At 36.7% G+C, this 22,020-nt stretch overlaps 1 protein-coding gene across 1 annotated transcript in view; it reads left to right on the top strand.

Annotated features, from left to right (window-relative positions):
* The window catches only part of LOC124595612 (putative defense protein Hdd11), a 49,944-nt gene extending 29,024 nt beyond the window's left edge, over positions 1-20,920 (top strand). Inside the window, exons 3-4 of the mRNA XM_047134430.1 lie at positions 2,755-2,846; positions 20,408-20,920. Coding sequence (XP_046990386.1) covers positions 2,755-2,846; positions 20,408-20,477 — 162 coding nt within the window. The 3' untranslated portion in view covers positions 20,478-20,920. The remainder of the gene's footprint in view (positions 1-2,754; positions 2,847-20,407) is intronic.
* The last annotated feature ends 1,100 nt before the right edge of the window (positions 20,921-22,020 follow it).

The raw sequence follows: 22,020 nt of genomic DNA, 5'->3' as shown, positions 1-22,020 counted from the left end.
TAGTCAAAGTCTTTGTCCACACATCAATTCAGCTGTTGTTGCAATGAAATCTTCTTGTAAAGCTGTTTGGTGGCCTAGTGGGACAACAGGGAAGCTGTCAGTTCAATACTCTGTGAAGCATCTGAATGAGACCTTGAACTGTTTATGGAGCTCTTCCACGAGACCATTAGCAGAAATGTGGTAGACACAGGTTCGAATTCAGTTCGTCGCGAGAAATGCTGAAAGTGATTTGAAACTCAGATGCTTTAAAGAAGTAAGACTCAAATTGTTTGTCCTGATTGGTAGTGATGTGGAGAGAGATGCTAAAATGTGGAATTCACTCGCAAAAGAAGGTGTGGCTGCAGTTGCTGCTGTTGTATCTTTCATTTGATAGGTTTCAGGCCAGCAAGAGAAATCGTTAAACTGTCAGGCAGTACTGATATTCTTTGGCCAATGATAAATATACAGTAATGTCAAAGTGGGCATTGTCACACTGTTGATTCAGTGGGATGAAAGTATTGAGCAGAACAGTAATGTGCCAATTTAGCTCATTTTTCTGAGAAGCATTGCACTGGCAGAGAAATGCCTTGAAATCATTCTTGATATTTGGCCAAGAAAATGACTTCTTCACTAGTCATACAATAGTCCTTACTATAGATGAGAGAGGCTGTGAAGAGAGCAAAATGTTTGCTTGCAGAAATCTGCTGTAACAAACAGTCGTGCTTGTGACATTGATAGATCACATTGTAGCGATTAGTCTGGGAATGGTATTTGAATGCATTGGAACTGTAAGCCTGACAATGTTTCAGGAAATGCCTTCAGTTCATTGTCTCTTTCCAGGTCATTGGTAAGCACTATGAAGTCAAGCTCCTTTGCAGTGGCATCAGTATGAAATAGTGCATCCGCTGGTCCATTCTAGTCACCAGCAATATGTCAAATATCCACAGTAAATTGCACAATGAAGTCCAAATACTGTAACTGGTATGGTGATTTACTGTCTGGCTTCTGACAGAATGCAAACACGGATGGCTTATGCTCTGTAACAATAGCGAAATGTCTACCTTCAAGCATTTGCCTACGCTTTTTGATTGAGACATATGCCTCATAAGAGCTTGCAATCATACGCTGACCCATTTGCTTGTGAAACTGATAATTTTTTACTAACCGAAGCTAGGGGTTGCAAGTCACATTGTACATGTTAATGTAATACAGCTTCAGTGGTAGTTGACGATTCATCCACCATAACTTGAGAGATGTGCCAGGAAGAGAATAGGCATAAGTCCACTGCAGCACATGTCTAGATCTAGGCAAACCTTTTAGTATTTCATTGAGGTGTGCTACCAACAATGCATGATTGTGCATAAAAGTCAATAAAAACTTGTAAAGCCCAAGAAATGGCATAGTTCTGATATAGCAGTGGGAAATGGGAATTGAGAGATAGCTTCAACTGTGTCTTGAGGTGACAGGATTCCTTGAGCATCCTAAGAGTTTTATTTGCACTACTTCAAAGACACATTTTGATGGATTAATAACCCAGCTATATTCTTATAGACTAGTAAACAGTTGCTGTATATGTGCTAGATGCTCTGCCTTATTGGACAACATTACAAGCACATCATCAGCATACACATAACAGAACTCTAATTTATTTCATTCATTAGGTGCTGCAAGGTACAGGAGGCATTGTATAGTCGAAATGGCATTTGCAGAAATTCATAAATGATTTTCAGTATATCTTCTGGTGTAATGGGTATATGACAAAAAACGTGGATGAGGTGTATCATGGAGAAAACTGTCTTGCTGTGGATGTGCATAGCAAAAGTTTCGACATATGGCACTGAGTAATGATCAGGTATTGTTATGGTATTAAGCTGTTGACAGCTGCCTCAAAGGTGCACCCATTACTGTTCTTAGGAACAATATGTAGTGGTGAGACCCAGATACTATTTGAAGAGTGACAAATTCCTTGTGATAACTTGATGAGAACTCTTGCTCTGCAATCTTCAGTTTATCTTGAGGTAGATGACGAGGCTGTGGGTGGACTGATGATCCTGCCATGCTGAAATTGTGATGATCTTTCGAGTATTTTTCCAATACTAGAGTTGGCAATGGATGGGTGACTTCAGAGTACTAGCAAAGCAGGTTGTAATATGGTGAATTTCCAGCTATAAATTTGGCTCCAGCATGGTTGGCATGGTGTAGGTGTCCATGATGAGACAACTGTGTTGTAGACTCAAGCAGGCATTGATTGTGAAGATCTGGGAGGAGGCCGTAAACAATAAGGAAACTGCTTCAACAATTCAGCATTGCACAGTGGCAACAATGGATATTCATAGGAGCTCACATCAAAAATTTAAATTTAAGAGTAGTGTGAGACAGCCGCAAATCTTGATGGAATATCCATTCGCAGCATGCACGTAGTTGCCATCAGTACTTTGCCATGGAGGATGAGAAGAAGGGTGAACTGAGAGATCAACCCCTGTGTCAATGAGGAATTGTAGTTTGGTAGAGTGCCCTGTTACGAACAGTTGACGACTGAGTCTGCTTTGAAATCAACCACCATTGCTGCTGATTTGCAGCAGCATTTCCATTATTGCAAGGTGATGCCTTAATGTAAGTAAATTTTTATAACAAAAAATGGTATTTTATGGATAGTCTATGACTTCACATGTCTGTGATATTATTGTTCCATTTTAAGTTTTCAATATTGATATTACTTAGAAAGTGTTCCTGCACATAAAACTTAAATTTACAATCAGTTTCAATCATTTGCAGGATGCTGTAACTCACATCAATGCCGACGAGAAATCAAAAGTAGAATTCACCTGGGTAGCATCTGAGAAGCTTGATAAACCTCTGACATTTGTGTAAGTTGAAATATTTCCTTTATTTTGAAGTTATTATATTTAATAAACATAATAGATAATATGGATTTCTTTAGTATAAGTCTGAATATGTGTCAAATTTCTGAGAAAACAGCATCTGAAAATGCACAAGAAAAAATTAATAAATGAGAAACTGTGCAAATGCAATGACACTAAACTGGTGATTACAATTTAATGGCAACATACATAGAATCAATAATAACAGGTTCACAAAGAAAATTCTAAACATTGCTCTACTGATAAAGAACCAAAACAACTGAATAACAGAAATTCATGAATATGTATAGGAAACTGAAGTATATAAAGATATCTGTCAGGATTGAACAAAATTTTGAACCATAATTAACACTCACAAATTTGCTCTGAATCCTCCCCCCCCCCCCCCCCCCCCAAACAAACTATATTATTGACAGAAGAATAGAGAAGGAACACAATGAGTGAATGAAGATATCTTGGAAGGAGAGGAGAAAAGAAGTGCTACACAAATTCAAATGCACACAGCAGTTGGGAAAAACAAAATAAAAAACAAAACAAAAAAGATACTAAACTGATAAAATGTGAGATAATGGTTGCCAGTATCCTTAGACCTTCACAACAACTACAGATGTTTTAAATAACCAAGACCCATGCAGCAGACACTTTTCATTTAGGTGAAGTATTGTTTGAACAACATTTGTCAAAGTGTCCGCTGTGATAACCGTGCATGCTGTTTCAATTTTAAAACAGCTCATTGTGTGTAGCTTGAGTTGGTGTATAAAATTCCTTGCCATACTCCTCTCAGTTACAACTGGCTCCTTTAAGTGACTTTAGACACTTAAGTGATTGCTTGATAAAGATCATAAATGATTATCTCTCCATCCCCCTTAAGCCATCTGAGTTTTTTCTTCACATTCAGTGTCCTTAACAATATTAATGAGATCTTCACCTTTCCCAAACATGAATATAGAGTCTTAACTGCTGCAAAATTTCGTTTATAGTGTGCATCATATTGGAAATATATTAAACAGAAAGAAAAGGTGGTAGGGTACTAGGGAAGCGTGGATGAATAAGAGATTTCTTACTTGCTTACACATGGTGGCAGGAGGGGCTGAGCTGGAGGGAGAGAAAGACACCCACAATATTGACAGATCTTATAGTGTGTCATTGTAGGCAATTGACATGTTTCACCACTGAAGAGTGGCCAGAGCACATTTTGGAAAAAAATAGTTACTGCTGTTCATGACAAAGTGCCCAGAAGGACATTAAATAGCTCTGCAGCAAACGAATAACAAAAACAAAACTAGGTCCAACTTAGAATGCTTGTAACTGCCATCTGAAGATGGATTTTTAAAGAAAAATCCGAAACCGGTCATGTTCTGAAGATAATAAACCTTTTTAAACCATACATGTGGCTGGTAGCTGTTTTTTTTATAAATTATAAACATTAAATATCATATTTATCCCCCAACATTGGGGAAGTGACTTTTAAGTAAAATGGCTTCCCTTTATGGGAATATACATAATTAATGTATGAGCACAGGTTGTAGACACATGATTGGCAACATGTGGAAGTTTGGGTCATGCTCGGATAGCCAAATCATAAGGCAACAGCTCACAATAAGCAGGAAATCCCAGTTCAAGTCATGGTCCAGTCCATCTACAGCCGATGGTAGTCCATATTCACAGCTGTGAATACAGTTCATGTCCTGTGGACACACACAGTACTGGTGGTTTTTTCCCAGTTTGAGGGAAGAATTAAAATGTGTGGCAGAGACTGCTTTACACAATACCAAAAGCCATTTTTCTAAGATCTGAAGCATTTGGTGTGTTTGTTCATTGCAAAACCACTATAATAAATCAATCAAAATGTTTTGTTGATTATTTTGATGCAATAGGCCATGTGACTTTTCCCCCTTGTTTCCACAAATGCTAATAAGCTGAAATAACATAATTATTTCAGACAAATAACTCTCTAACCTTGAGTGTATGAACTGATTCACTCAATCATAGTGAGCCCATCCAGAAGGGAACCTTTAGGGATGTGGAATGAACCAAGGTATACTTTATCAAAAAGAAACAAAAAATAGAAACTTAGGCTGTATATTGTATTAACAATAAACTGTGACTACACTACTTAACACTGTTCATTTTTATGCCATCTAAATTTAATACAACATAGTAGAAAGAAAGGTTTTACTTTGAAGAAATAACTCTCTAACCTTGAGTGTATGAACTGATTCACTCAATCATAGTGAGCCCATCCAGAAGGGAACCTTTAGGGATGTGGAATGAACCAAGGTATACTTTATCAAAAAGAAACAAAAAATAGAAACTTAGGCTGTATATTGTATTAACAATAAACTGTGACTACACTACTTAACACTGTTCATTTTTATGCCATCTAAATTTAATACAACATAGTAGAAAGAAAGGTTTTACTTTGAAGAAATATACTGCTTCTTCAATTTTTATATATTTCCTTTTGGTAGCTTGATATTTATTTGATTACAATAATATTTTTCAAAGAAAATATTTACCTATATCTGTAAGTACTGAATCTTATTTACAGTGGGCTGCATTACTACTCATCATACTGCTTTATAACAAACCATGCTACTTGCCATGTAGCTAACAGCACTTTTCAGTGCTTGACTCTAGATATTCTGGTAATTTGTAGGGAAAATGGCAAATGAAGTACATTTTTAACTTTATTTATAAATAGTGTGGATTCCAATTGCCCACCTCCATAGCTGAATGCTCTGTGAGGCTGACTGCCATCTGGAAGACATGAGTTTGATTTTTGGCACTGCCAGGAATTGTTCCTAAGTGGGAGGACTGAAACAGGGTGCACTCAGCTTCATGAGGAGCTACTTGACTGAGCAGTAGCACCTCAAGGTCACAAAAACTGACAATGGCCGGGAGAGCAGTGTGGTGACCTCACACCCCTGCATACTACATCCAATGACACCATTGGTAGACAATAACACAGAGGTCAGTTGCTACAGATGGACACGCCAGGGCCTATGGACAGAATTTATGTTTTTCCAGGATTCCCATGACTCAGTACAGACCCTAAAACATATTTTGAAGATGGATTGAAGAAAGGCAAGCCTACATTTATAGCTTTTGTAGATTTAGAGCTTCTGACAATGTTGACTGGAGTACAATCTTTGAAATTCTAAAGCTAGCAGAGACAAAATACAGAGAGCAAAAGGATATTTACAATGTGTACAGCAAACAGGCTGCAGTTATAAGAGCTACAGGAGATGGAAGGAGGTGCAACGGTTGCAAAGTGAAAGAGATGGGGATGTAGCATACATCTGACTATCATCTGTACATTGGCAATGCAGTAAAGAAAAACCAAGGACAGTTGAAATCTGGTTATAAGATGAGCTCAACAAAAGGGAAGCAAGGGTTGTGGAATTTAGTCAATTTAAATCAGGCAATACTGAAGGAGTTAGATTAGAAAATTGTGTACTTAAAGTAGTAGGTAAGTTTTGTTGCTTGTGCAACAAAATAACTGAAGCTGGGCACAGGAGAGAAAACATACACTATGTGATCAAATGTATCCAGACATCTGGCTGAAAATGACTTACAACTTTGTGGCACCCTCCATTGGTAATGCTGGAATTCAGTATTGTGTTGGCCCACCCTTAGCCTTGATGCCAGCTTCCACTCTCGCAGGCATATGTCCAATCAGGTGCTGGAAGGTTTGTTGGGCAATGGCAGCCCATTCTTCACAGAGAGCTGCACTGAGGAGAGATACTGATGTCAGTCAGTGAGGCCCGGCATGAAGTCGGTGTTCCAAACCATTCCAAAGGTGTTCTGTAGGATTCAGGTCAGGACTCTGTGCAGGCCAGTCCATTACAGGGATGTTATTGTCATGTAATCACTCCACCACAGGCCATGAATTATGAACAGGTGCTCGATCGTGTTGAAAGATCCAATCACCATCCTCGAATTGCTCCTCGACAGTGGAAAGTAAGAATGTGCTTAAAACATCAATGTAGGCCTGTGCTGTGATAATACAATGCAAAACAACAAGGGGTGCAAGCCCCCTTCATGCAAAACACAACCACACCATAACACCATCGCCTTTGAATTTTACTGTTGACACTACACGGATTGGCAGATGATGTTCACCAGGCATTTGCCATACCCACACCCTGCCAAAGGATTGCCACATTGTGTACCATGATTTGTCACTCCACACAACATTTTTCCACTGTTCAATCATCCAATGTTTAAGCTCCTTACACCAAGCAAGGCATCGTTTGGCATTGACCAGCAAGATGTGTGGCTTTGAGCAGTCGCTCAACCATGAAATCTAAGTTTTCTCACCTCCCGCCTAACGATCACAGTACTTTCAGTGGATCCTGATGCAGTTTGGTATTCCTGTGTGATGGTCTGGATAGATGTCTGCCTATTACACATTACAACACTCTTCAACTTTCGGCGGTCTCTGTCAGTCAACAGATGAGGTCGGCCTGTACGCTTTTGTACTGTGTGTGTCCCTTTATGTTTCCACTTCACTATCACATCAGAAACAGTGGACCTAGGGATATTTAGAAGTGTCAAAATCTTGCATACAGACATTTGACACAAGTGACACCCAATCACGTGACCATGTTCAAAGTCCGTGAGTTCTGCAGAGCAACCCATTCTGCTCTCTCATGATGTCTAATGACTAGGTACTGAGGTCGCTGATATGGAGTACCTGGCAGTAGGTGGCAGCACAATGCACCTAATATGAAAAACATATGTTTTAGGGGTTTTTCAGATACTTTTGATCACATAGTGTATTCTTTACTACTAAGGCACTTCAGTAATCAAGTCAGTTTAAGGATATCCCTGTTTTTGAGGGCATCCGGATACTTTTAATCACGTAGTGTAAAATGCAGACTGGCAACAGCAAGAGAAACATTACTGACAAAGAAGAATTTGTTAACATCTAATTTAAATCTAAGTGATAGGAAGTCTATTGTGAAGGTATTTGTCTGGATTGTACTCTTTTATAGGTGTGAAATGCAGATGCTAAGCAGTTCAGCCACGAAGAGAATAGTTTTTGAAATGTGGTAGTACTGAAGTATGCTGGACATTAGATATGTAGATAGAATAGCTAATGAGGAGGCACTGAAACAGACTGGAAAATGAAATTTATGGCACAACTTGACTAAAAGAAGAGATTGGTTGGTAGGCCATATCGTGAGGCGTCAAAGAATAGTTGCTTGGGAATGGAGGGAAGTTTTTGAGGGGTGGGGGTTAAAATTTTTAGAGTGAAACAAAGGCATGAATTGCAGTAGTATTCGAAGATAAAGAGACTAGCACAAGACAGATGAGTGTGGAGAGGTACATGAAACCAGTCTTCTGACTGAAAACTGCTACAGCTATAGTAATCTCCAATTTTGAGCTTTATGTTAGATTCGAGTTTGTTGAATAACTTCCCCCTGGGCACATAACTTCATTCAGTGTAAATCATGGTTCAGCTTTAACTGATTTTTATTGTCAGCAAAACAAAACAAAACAAAATTAATAGAGAATATGATGGGAAGCCATTGCCAGAATTCCAAGATCTGAAAAAGGCTTCTTCAAGGCATATGGTTACAGTATCTACTCTACACCATGTTCATACTACTCACTTTTGCTAAATAAACCCCCTATTAAATTTAAGTGCACTGATCCAGAAGATACATTTCATAAGACACTAAGGAACAAAATTATCCAAAATAAGCAAACGCTCTTGGTTTTCATCCAACACAGTGAATTATGCTTCTCAGGGCAACACTGAACTGAGCGTCTCAATTGCTTATCTATGTGTTGGCTCCATTTTAAATTATTATCCAACTGGAGTCAAGGAATGTTACACAGGATGTTTCATTTAGTATGTGATTATTAATGTCTACTTCTGGTGATAACATGCCATTATTGCTTTTTAGAAATTACATATTATTAGTCTTTGTTAGATTCAGGCTTAAACTGTTAGCTTTAATCGCTTTTAGGTTTGTTTGAGCTGTGTCTGATAAGACTGAGTCTGGTTTCTTAATTAATATGCTTGTGGATTTGCCAAGGAAACAAAATATATTAATGTCATAATTTTTCTTGTTAGCTTTCCCACCACTTCATTTATGAAGTCCTGTATTGTTTTCCCTTTGTAAAATTCCTTTTTAAGGAACAAAACTCAGGAGCAGTTATAATGTTCTGCCCTGTTATATGAATCAGTATTCTGTCATAGATCACTTTTTCAAACACTTTTGGAAAGGCTGGAGTGAAATTTGACTGTAATTAGAGGTGGTTTGGTTATCTGCAGTTTTATAGTTGGATTTTACTGCAGAAGGTTCAAGTCTTTCAGTTGATTTTTTCCCATGAATCACTGACTGGTTACAAAGATAGCATATGGATAATCCTATCATGTCAGTGAAAGAGTTTAATAATCAGCAGAATTACTACTTTTTGGTGATCCAGTGAATTCTTTATTTTCCTTGTTGGCTATATTTATAACACTAATGCTTACTGCTGGTCTATGTAGTGTTTGCCCAACTAAAATCTAATGCATCTGTTTTGATTGTTTATTAGTGGATGCACAATTCTCAGCCACTGTGAGAAAGTAATCTTTGAACTTGCTGACCAATGATTTGAAAGTGTCACCATTTTTACTGCAGCTGGTTTTGACAGTGTAATTTCATTTAGATACTAATTTTTATTTGTTTTTTATTTAATAATTTCCAAACTATTTTTGCTCTATTCTTGGATTACTTTATATTTTGAACATCAGCACAAGAACTCATGTAATAGCCAAAGTCCCTTGTTGAAATCTTACAGTCAATGACACAACTTGACAAAGATGACTGCACAGTCAAGAAGTTGACAAACATGCTCTAGATATCTATAGCTAACAATATTATGTAAAGAAAAGTTGCTACTCACCATGTAGCGGAGATGCTGAGTTGCAGATAGGCAGAACTACAAGACTAGCACAAAAAAAGCTTTTGGCCAGTAAGGCCTTCATCAAAAATGATTGGTGGGATTGGCAACTGGGTGGGATAAGAAGGAGCTGTTGCCACTCCCATCACCCACTAGGGCTACACCTCACAAATATTTACAACTGAAACAAATAAGGTAATGTACCTTCCATAGGTCCCAAGTGGAATGATTGTCATTTTTTTATGAACACTAAATGAAAGAATTATTTTACAAACACTAATGCACTGAATTTAAAATAAAAAAGTTTTATTTATTTATAAGGTAATAAACATGTAATAGAACTACTATAATACTTATTTACAATGAACACATTACTGCACTGAAATTGTGCAGAAGTTATATTGGACTTATATACAGATATACACACAAATCAGTTGGTTCTACTGAGAAATTCATCAATGGAGTAGGAGTTGACCGCCAATAAATCCTTTGGGCTTCTCTTAAACTGAATTTCATTGGCCGTTAAGCTTTTTATGGCTGCTGGCAAGTTATTGAAAATGTGTGTTCCTAAATAATCACACCTTTTTGTACAAGAGTAAGTGACTAAATCCTTGTGAAGATTATTCTTATTTCTAGTATTTATTCCATGAATTGAGCTGTTGGTTTGAAAAAGTGATACATTTTTAATGACAAATTTCGTTAAGGAATAAATATATTGGGAAGCAGTACTTAGTATCCCTAGTTCCCTAAACAGGCTTCTGCAGGATATTCTTGAGTTCACACCACATATAACTCTTACTGCACGTTTTTGTGCCCAGAAAACTTCAGCTTGGCTTGATGAATTACCCCAAAAAATAATCCCATATGACATTATGGAATGAAAGTAAGCATAGTACGACAGCTTTTTCGTTTTTGTATCCCCTATGCCTGACACATTTCACATTGTGAATACAGATTTGTTAAGATGCTTCAGCAGTTCTGTGGTGTGCCCCTTGCAGTTGAATTTATTATCAAGCTGTAATCCCAAGAATGCTTCTATCTGCTTGTCATCATATGTTAGGCATATACTCGTGGGACACCCCTTACAAGTTCTGAACTGCGTGTAGTGTGTTTTTTCAAAGTTTAGTGACAAAGAATTGGCTTGGAACCAGTGATTAATATCCACAAATATTTTATTAGCCAGTCTTTTTAAGGCTACGCTTGATTTGCTATTTATTGCAATGTCTGTGTCGTCGGCAAATAAAATGAACTTAGCATTTGGTAATGTTACTGATGAAAGGTCATTGATATAAACAAGAAAAAGTAAGGGGCCTAAAATGGAACCTTGTGGGACCCCACATGTAATTAGTTCCCAGTTGGATGATGCCTGATAGCTTAATACATGTCTCTTTCCTAATAACATCCTTTGTTTCCTGCCAGAGATGTAAGATTTGAACCATTAAGCAGCATTTCCTGTTACACCATAATATTCTAATTTACTTAAAAGGATATTGTGATTTACACAGTCAGATGCCTTTGACAGATCACAAAATATACCAGTTGCCTGCAATTTTTTGTCTAATGAATTAAGAACATTTTCACTGTAAGTGTAGATAGCCTTCTCAATATCAGAACCCTTTAGAAATCCGAACTGCAAATGTTATTTGAGATAAGATGGTTATAAAGCCAATTGTACATTACTTTTTCTAAATTTCTGAGAATGCTGGCAAAAGTGAAATTGGACAGAAATTTGATGCTATTTCTTTATCTCCCTTCTTAAACAGTGGCTTAACTTAACCATATTTTAACCATTCAGGGAATATTCCACTCATAAATGACTGGTTACACAGATAGCTTAATATGTTACTTAACTCAGAATCACATTCTTTAATTAACTTTGTTGATATTTCATCATACCCACTATATGTTTTTGATTTTAAAGATTTTATGATGGAAATTATTTCTGCTGGGGTCGTGAGGGTCAAATTCATATTATGGAAGTTACTTGAAATGTCTAGTCTGAGGTATTCCATAGGAGCATCTACAGAATCTGACAACCACATCTTTTCAGTAACAGTTATAAAATGTTTGTTAAAAAGTTCTGCAACACTATACACACCTGTCACCGATGTATCATTTATTCTTAATGCTATTTGTTCCTCTTCATGTCTGGTTCTACCAGTCTCCTACTTCACTATATCACATATTGTCTTTATTTTGTCATCTGATATGACTATCTTTTCCTTGTAATATATTTGCTTTGATGTCCGTATTACTTGTCTTTAATATTTTGCAGTATTTCTTGTAATCTGCTGTAGCATCAACATCAGAACTGTTTCGGATTGACAGAAACAGTTTTCTTTTTGTTTTACAAGATACCCCTATTCCTTGAGTAATCCATGGCTTCTTTGTAGACTTTGCTCTAACCTTGGTTAGTTTTGGAGAAAAATAACGTAAGCAGTTTATCAGCAAAAGTGTTGTATTTTTCACTCATGCCATGAGCACTGTAAACATTGTTCCAGTGAATGTCTCTGAGGTGTGTCCTAAAGTAATCAATTTTTAGCTTATTGATTACCCTCTTCAGCTCAGATTTAACAGATTTTATATCCTGTTCAGTATAAACATTTAACAGAAGGAACTGCATGTCATGGTCTGTGAGGTCATTAACTATTGGTTTTGTAACATAATTTTGTTCATTGGACTTTTCTGTAAAGATATTATCAATGGCTGTTTGTGAGCAATTGGCTACCCTAGTGGGAAACTTTACAGTGGGAATTAAGTTGAATGATAGTGTTTCTAACTCAAATAAGTTATTGGGAGAGTCTTTAAGGAAATCTACATTGAAATCACCAGCAACCACTATTTCTTTGTTTTTGGTTGTTAAATGGGCCAGTACAGCTTCAAGGTGGTTTATGAACAGATTAAAGTTACCTGCAGGTGCTCAATGTACACTTAATATTATGAAGGACTTTTTGTGAAATTCTACTTCTGTTGCACATGCTTCCATATGTTGTTCTAGGCAAAATTTATGAATGTCTATGTTCTTAAATTTATGACAGTTCCTAATGAATGTGGCAACTCCTCCTTTCTCCAGTACTGCTCTACAAAAGTGAGATGCTAACCTAAACCCTGTAACACTTAAAAGTTCTATACCGGTGGTCACATGATCTTCAGAGAGGCAGATTATGTCAGATAGGTTTGAAGACTCTAATTCATCTATGCAGACAATTAATTCATTAATTTTATTTCTCAGTCCTCGAATATTTTGACACAATAAAGATAGCTGACATTTCACATTGACTGAGTTAAAATTGAGTAAAGTTGAAATATCTGCTGACTGTTGAAAATTTTTAACCAATAGCTGTTTATGCTGATGTAAAAAGCTAGAATTATGTGTTTTGGTTTCTTTCTCAAACTGAAGGTTTGTCTCAGTCCTAACCTCTCTTAAAATTTGGTTTCTTTCTATCCTCCCTACCCTAAAAAAGGGTCTTTTCTGAACCCTATAACCACTGGTATTTTATCACTCATGACAGTGCCTCCCCCCTTTAACTTTCCTACTGATTTCCCAGCCAGTTTACCCTCCCCTTTCCTGTTGAGGTGAAGGTCATGCCTAGTGTAATCCCACCTATTGAGAGAATCAACAGTAACCACACCAATGTGTGACCCTGCACCCGACATAAGCAGCCGTTCCAACTCCAAATTAACTCTTTTGACAGAAGAATTCAAATGAGGTCAGTCATGGCGCCCAAGAACAGATACAAACTCAACACTAGTATGCTTCGATGCTGATGCAATCTTTGCCAGGTCACACTGTGTACTGTACCCAGGATCTCTGTCAATACTATTACCTGCCTCACCCACTATAACCACAGTGTCTTCCTTTGTGAAATCTTTGCAAAGTGATCCGAAATCCTCTGTCACCTGCTCAAGACCAGCACAAGATTCAAAAAAATTGGTGATGGTATTCTGATCCTAGTTCATCCTGCAAAAGTTGGTCAACACCTCTTGCATGGGAACTACCTAACAACAACACTTTCTTTCTCTTTACTGATTTCCCTACATTCTTACTTTTCAATTTGCTGCTGAAAATTTGTTGTGCCCTGTCTACACCTGCAACTGCTTGAGGCTCACCAGCTTCTACCTGAAGCAATGGATCAAATCGATTTTCTACATTCACCACGAAGCTGTCAGACAAAGTTCTAGACCTGTTCCTCCTGTTGCCTGTTGCCACTTCCCACCTCTCTTTACCCTTCTCCCTTCTTAACCTGTCAAGATCTCCCCTGGCCTTGTCTAACTCAGCCTGAAGGGTGGCAATTTTCCCCTCCTGTTCTAGTATCTTCCTGTCTATACTACATATCCTACAAAACCACTGATGAATCTCATTTACTTCCCCTATTCCCACACCACTACAGTCACCCACATGGAAAAAACTACAGCACCCGTCACACCAAAGCCCCGACCTAACAATTCTACGACAAGTCAAGCACTTTTCACTCATGATAAACGTCAGTTAAATTACAAATAAACACAAAGATATGGTTCCACAAATTTGGCCTACATGCGACTGTGTGTAAACAAAAACAACAGTGCAAAGTTTCTGAAACAACAACTTAAACTTTACCCTACTTCCTGGAAATGTGAGTTAAATAATGAAGAGGTACACTGCAGTTAAACTGGCTGGAGAGAACAAAGAGGAACTAAACGAAATTCTATTGACTTGCTGTGGCAAAACGTAAACGTAAAATACGACTGTACAATCTTTTTGCATTTTCTGCTATATTACGTAAAGAAAAATGAAACCTTTAATGGTACGCTTAAAAAGCACACTAATACACCTATTTACCATTTAATCAGTACTAAACTATTTATTTTTATAATCTAAAATGACTTAACTTTACGAGAACACCAAAACTCGCGCTAATCGCCTGGCTGCAGGCTACCGTATACTCTATAGAAGTAGCCTGCTGTGGGTGCTTGACATATAATTTGTCTCAGTTCATATCCTCAAAGGCTGCCCTTCATGATGGAGTTCAGAGAACGTGATGTGTGTATGAATAAATGAAAGGTTTTGCAATCTTCAGACAATTAGAACTAATTTAGAGAGACAATCTAGTAATCTATAAAATTGACAAAAACGAAGTAGTAGATAGTGTCGGAAGTTCCATGCGGCTTTTCGCGGATGATGCTGTAGTATACAGAGAAGTTGCAGCATTAGAAAATTGTAGCGAAATGCAGGAAGATCTGCAGCGGATAGGCACTTGGTGCAGGGAGTGGCAACTGACCCTTAACATAGACAAATGTAATGTATTGCGAATACATAGAAAGAAGGATCCTTTATTGTATGATTATATGATAGCGGAACAAACACTGGTAGCAGTTACTTCTGTAATATATCTGGGAGTATGCATGCGGAACGATTTGAAGTGGAATGATCATATAAAATTAATTGTTGGTAAGGCGGGTACCAGGTTGAGATTCATTGGGAGAGTGCTTAGAAAATGTAGTCCATCAACAAAGGAGGTGGCTTACAAAACACTCGTTCGACCTATACTTGAGTATTGCTCATCAGTGTGAGATCCGTACCAGATCGGTCTGACGGAGGAGATAGAGAAGATCCAAAGAAGAGCGGCGCGTTTCGTCACAGGGTCATTTGGTAACCGTGATAGCGTTACGGAGATGTTTAATAAACTCAAGTGGCATACTCTGCAAGAGAGGCGCTCTGCATCGCGGTGTAGCTTGCTCGCCAGGTTTCGAGAGGGTGCGTTTCTGGATGAGGTATCGAATATATTGCTTCCCCCTACTTATACCTCCCGAGGAGATCACGAATGTAAAATTAGAGAGATTAGAGCGCGCACAGAGGCTTTCAGACAGTCGTTCTTCCCACGAACCATACGCGACTGGAACAGGAAAGGGAGGTAATGACAGTGGCACGTAAAGTGCCCTCCGCCACACACCGTTGGGTGGCTTGCGGAGTATCAATGTAGATGTAGATGTAGATGTAGGAGAAAAAAAGTGAAGTTTGAGAAAGTAAACTCATGTTAAGTAGTGTGGAAGGGAGGATTGCTGTGTACCAGCACTGCTGTTTAAATTGTACACCAAAGAAGCAATGAAGGAGGTAAAGTGAAAATTTGGAAGTGAAGTGAAAGTGCTCAGCAAAAATATATGATAATATTCAAGATAACATGGGCCATCTGGCTGAAAGTAAGGAACACCTGCTGAATGGAGCAGACAACATACTTAGTAGGTAATATGGCTTAAGGATAAACAAAACTAAAGCAGAGGTTAAGAAAAGTAATAGAAAGACAGAAAGTTCCATCCTAACATACTTAACATCAAAATTAGGAATGACGTAATGGGGTTTGTTTGGAATTAGGTAACCACACAAGACACTGGTGTTCTTCAGCACATTAAATACGAAAATTAATGGGCTGCCTAAATCTTTGAGTAGCCTTTTTAAGGAATTCTTACACTCGCTACCCAACACATTAACTCCTCAATGGCTTTTGCTGCTGATACAAGAAATTAATTTCAGCTGAATTATGACCTACACAAAACACAAAAAAAAATGTATATAAACTTGGCCTCCATGTCTAGGGTTCATAAAGAAAATATTTAACAGGTCTCCATCAAAGACAAAACAAGAAATTGAGGATCCCAACCACTCCAAAAGAAAATTAAATGTGTACCTCATGAGCTATTTTATCGACAAATTATCTGAATATTTAAAGATTGAAAATTTCTGTTAGCTGTATCTCAAGTAGCAGGGTTCATTGTAAAGGTGTATGACAAGTAGTTATGTACTGTAAACAGGGTTCCTTACTTAAAGATATAGTTGAATATTTTCTTTTGAAACACACCATTGTAATCAAGTAAATATTAAGCTTCCTATTGGACAGAAGCACTATCAGACAACAGGTGTTTTCAAATTAGCAACTTTTTTTCTACCTAACTTAGTGACTAATTTAGTGACTGGGAAGAAATCACAAAGGAAGGCCCCTGGGTTCAATTTTGGGCCCGCTCCTATGCTTTATATATGTGAATGACCTTCCACTTATCATTCAACAAACAGAATTGGAGCTTCTTGGAGACAATACTAGTGTTATAATAAATCCCATTAGAGAGACAGCAACAGAAGAGATGGTAAATGATATTTTCCAAAGAATTATAAAGTGGTTCTCAGAAAATGGACTCTCCCTCAGTTTTGAAAACCATACACTATATTCAGTTCTGTACATCTAATGGTCATACCAACAATTGATGTAGCACATGAACATGAATCAGTAAATAGGGTAGAATGCTCCAAATTTTTGGGTGTACATAATGATGAAAATTAGAAGAAGCTTATTACTGAGTTTCTTGAAGAGTTAAGTTCAGGTATGTTTGCCCTTCATATAATTCCTAGTCTTGGAAACAAACAAATCAATCTCCTGACATAATTTGTGTATTTACACTCAGTAATAGCCTATGGAATACTTTTCTGGGGTAAATCATCACTTAAAAAGAAAGTATTGACTGCACAAAACCAAGCATTTTTCAAGGAGCTAGGCATTTTAACTGTGCTTTCACAAAGCAATAATAAAGTCCATACCTGCAACACTAGAAGGAAAAATTACCGGTATGACCAACTATTAAAGCTGCCAATAGCTTGTAAAGGAAATCAATATGTAGCAACAAAAGCCTTTGATCATTTAACCAATAACATATTAAGTTTTAAATCTAACTTCAGATCAATTGTCCTGGACAGCTACTTCTAGTCCATTGACAAATTTCTACTTAAAAACTGGTAGCCTGTAAACAAAACACCATGTTTTTAATTGTAGGACTAAAATAATAATGTGTTCATTAATGTTAACCCTAATCATGTATATATATCCTCTAAACTGACTCATTCCACATCATTTCGAAAAAAAAAAAAAAAAAAAAAAAAAAAAAAAAAAAAATCATTCAATGTTATATGGAACATGTAACTAACTTAACATGAACAGCATTAAATAGTATAGTGATAGTTTATTGTTATTGCAGTATACAGATTTCTGTTGTTTGTCTTTTGTTAATGTGTACCTTGACTTGTTTCACATCCGTAGAAGTTCTCCTTTTTGATGGGATCTGCTGAAAATTAGTGAATGGATGAGTGATTCAAAAATAGAAAAAGTGAAAGACTTCTCCTATCTAGGAAGCAAGGTTATACAGGATGACTGAAACAATGAGGATAATATAAGAATTATCTGCACAGACAAAGAATACTTTCTCAAATATAACAGCTCTCATAGTGTGAAATACTGATACATTACTGAGGAGATAATTTCTCTAAATCTACATCTAGATGTAGACTGATTGTATGGATGTGAAAAACAGATCATGGGAAATCCAGAGAAAAATAAAATAAAACCACTTGAAATTTGGCATTATTGAATAATGTTAAAAGTAAGTGAACATCTTAAATATGAAATACGGAGGTTCCAAAGAGAACGGGAAAAAAAAAAGATTGGAAAAGGTAATTATTGGCTTCAAAATAGTTGTCAATTGGCTTTAAAAAATTATATGCATATGTGTTTCATGAAGAGTGAACATGGTTTCACAAAATAAGTGCTTGCATAATTCATATTGATCTTATAGAGTTCTTTAATCATGACACATATGGAAAAATTGCCTCCAAAATTCAGGTGTGTCTTATACCACACCCAAAATTAATATAAACATGTCCACTGTTTGATTTAAAATTTCCACCAGTCTTAAAAATGTCTGCAGGAGACCTATCTCTATCCAGCAGCATTAGATTCAACTAGGGCAGCAACAGTGTACCAATGCAATGAACATGAGTTGCGGGGATTCACAAGCTTGATAACACTGTCTCCCTCCCACCCCAACATCACAAACCCAGAACACTGTCTAGTCTATGATGCATTATTGCAGTCTATGGTCCCAGTGAACTTGAATTGAAAGTGATTTGTGTTATCAGTAATAGTACAATATATTTGTTAGTAGCTAGTTTGATAATGGAAAAAAATAAAAGATATTCATATAATGTGGGCCACAAATTAAAACCAATAGCCTATGCAGAATAACATGGAAACAGACCAGCTGCGTGGCATTTCAGCATTCCACCAATACAAAAAACTGTTCACAATTGGTGGGCTAGTACATCTACATCTATCTGGATACTCCCCAAATCACACATAAGCACCTGGCAGAGAGTTCATCAAACCACAATGAAGAACTGAAAGAAATGAAGAAGACTAAATGTGCAAATGGAGAACTGACTGCAAAATGGCCAAACTAGAAGAAGACATATTGAAATGGATTCAAGGACACCATCAAAATGGCACTGGAACTAATACAAGAATGATTCAAATACACACTCAGAAGCTGGTACTACAGTGGAACTTAACAGACTTTAAGGGTGGAGATGGTTGGTGCTAAAGGTTTATGAAGTGTCGTGGACTTAGCATGCAAATCAAAACGAAAGTATCTCAGGAAATGCCACAAGAGTATGAAGAGAAAATATTATCTTTCATTGCATTATTATTCAACATTGAAAGGAAACCAGTGTGGAATTATCCATATAGTGAAAATCAATGAAACTTCTCTAAAATTTTACATGCTGATTAACAGAAAGGTGCTGAAATTGTAACTATGAAAACAAGTTGACACGAAAAAGTGCACTACACTGTGGTCCTTTCACGTTGTGCTGATGGTGCTAAACTTAATCCAATGATAATTTTCAATGGCAAAACAATGCAAAAAACCTTCTGAAACACCGCCAGATGTTGTTGTTCACTATGTGACAAGAGTTGAATGGATCAGGCTGGTATGAAATTTTGGATTAACAGAGTGTGGGAGAGAAGGAAAGATGCTTTATTGAAGAAGAATTCTCTTCTTGTGTTAGATCAATTTAGTAATCATTTGAAAAATTATGTGACAGAGATTTTGGGAGGACTTACTTCACAATTGCAAACTCTTGATGTCTTGATAAATAAATCATGTAAAGAGTATATGAAAGAGGAATGGAACAAATGCATGAAATATGAAATCCAACATGAATTCACACTGCAGGGAGCTTTAAAACGACCTTCAATCAAACAAGTGTGTCAGTGGATAAAACAGTCATGGTCTAGAGAGAGAGGAGACATTATTGCTAAATCTTTCAAGAACTGCAACATAAGCGGTGCTCTTGATGCCAGTGAAGACCATCTTACATATGAAGAGGACAACAGTGATGTTGAAGATAAGAAGAAGAAGAAGAAAGTTCAGATAATAATTTTCAGGCATTTTAAAGATCAGTTCAGTTTTATAAACTAAGAATTTTTTTTTAGTCTGGCTTTGCAATCTATTGATAAGAATGGTAAATTTTTTTTAAAAAAAGTGCTTAAAAATTGACGTGAGTTTTGCAGCCCATAGGGACTTACAGTCCATAAAAGACAGTAACTGACCTCTCTGCTTTTCCCAGCCATACAGGATACTGGTGCTCTTCAGTGGATTAAGAAAATTAATGGGATGCTTATTTTAATTAAGTAATCTGCATGTTTACAAAATATCAGCTCAGATCATCTCAATAGTTCTGAAGTTATTGATTGTAAATTAGTCTTTAATGATATTATAAACCAAAGTGTATCAATGTTAACCTGTTTGTATCCTTTGTCTTATTGATAATTTTTTTTTCACAGATGTACAGTTGCTAAAGATGGAGGTACCTTCTGGGTTGCTGAGAAATCTGAGCCCATTTCAGTGAAGTAGATGCAAGCAGTGAGTGCTTTCTATACAGTACTGAAACTGTGGGAAACACTTTAATACCACATGAACAAGAAATGAAAACTCTTAAAGTTCAATGAGACTGTCAGTCCATGGCTGATGGAACTTTTCTCATGAAACAATCTTTGTGAAATCACAAGGAACATGTTAGGCAAAATGATGATATCTAACACTAAAATATTAAATGCAACTTTCCACAATGTGACACATTGTTTATTTACAAAAGCTAAAGGACTGAAAGTGTATTTATAGGTAAATAAGTGTGAAATAGACAGACACTAGTCGAAAATAAAAATCAGTACAATGAGTACACCATATGTTCAAACTAAAATGACTAAGAACTGTTCAGGTGTAATAAATGGAGGACATCAGTGAAGCTGTGTATGTCATCAAGAAATGTTTCACAAATACAGAATTCCCAAAACAAACTAGAATTTTCTATTTTCAACAACACAGTTGCAAATAATTCCAGAAAATATAATTTTCAATGACATGAAAAGAATTAGAGTATGATATTCTTAGGTAATTGCAGATCAAAAGTTTAACAACAATTTGGCCTAAATGTAAAGACCCTTCATGAGACAAATATATCTGGAAACCTCATTCTACATATATTACTGTATTACTTACTTCCATGCTGTTTAAAATTAATTTTTTAAACATAATCTTACATTTCTTTCAGTGGAACACATTTAATCACCTATAAAACATAAAACAACAAATATTTGCCTTTATTTTTTGATATGAAACTAACTACTTTAAGTTAATAACAGCAACAGTGGTAAACAATACTAAGAGATGTGGTGGAGAATAAGGAAAAAAATAGAATGAGAAAAATTATGTAAATATGGGAAGAAAACATTGGCTAAGTCAAGAGCACCAAGTAAATTCTAATGGAAGATGAACCAGAAAATATTTGTAATAGAATTTTATTATTTATGATAAATGCTATAGGGAAGTCACCCTGCAAGTTACTATGACACATTATCTGTCACTTCTCTTGAAGGTAAGTACTGAGCAGCAACTATGTCTCACAATTTTATAGCTTACTTGAGAGAATTTTCCTTTTGGTATGAGACCATGTTAAATATCAAATGTCATATTTATTACTCAGAATGTCAGTCTTACTGCAGCTGGTAGTGCAACAAACACAGACACAGGTAGTAAACAGGGGACATGTAGCAAACAATGCAATGCACAATGAACCCTCTATACATTTTCTTTCCATTGCATCACATACACAGCTGCACACTGTGCGCTGCCTTCTGGAGTGCTGTTTCATTTCTGTAGGTTCCATAAGCTTCCTGAGACACTCAGTAATGTCATACATTTCTGACATTTCCTGGCTGTCCAGCTTTTAGAAAATGTGAAAACCACATAACCATTTGATTGGTTGGTTTGGGGTGTAAAGAGACCAAACTACAGGGTCATCCATCTCTTTTTCCTCATGCAAACAAGACTCAAGTTAAAACAATTCCCAAAAGGACTCAGGGAAAGGAAAAGGGTGAAAAAGTAATGGGGAACCGCT

This window comes from Schistocerca americana, chromosome 2 (genome assembly GCF_021461395.2).
Source record: "Schistocerca americana isolate TAMUIC-IGC-003095 chromosome 2, iqSchAmer2.1, whole genome shotgun sequence".
Taxonomy (NCBI): Eukaryota; Metazoa; Arthropoda; class Insecta; order Orthoptera; family Acrididae; genus Schistocerca; species Schistocerca americana.
Note: the sequence above shows the minus strand (reverse complement) of the source record. Positions and strands in the feature narration are given on the sequence as shown.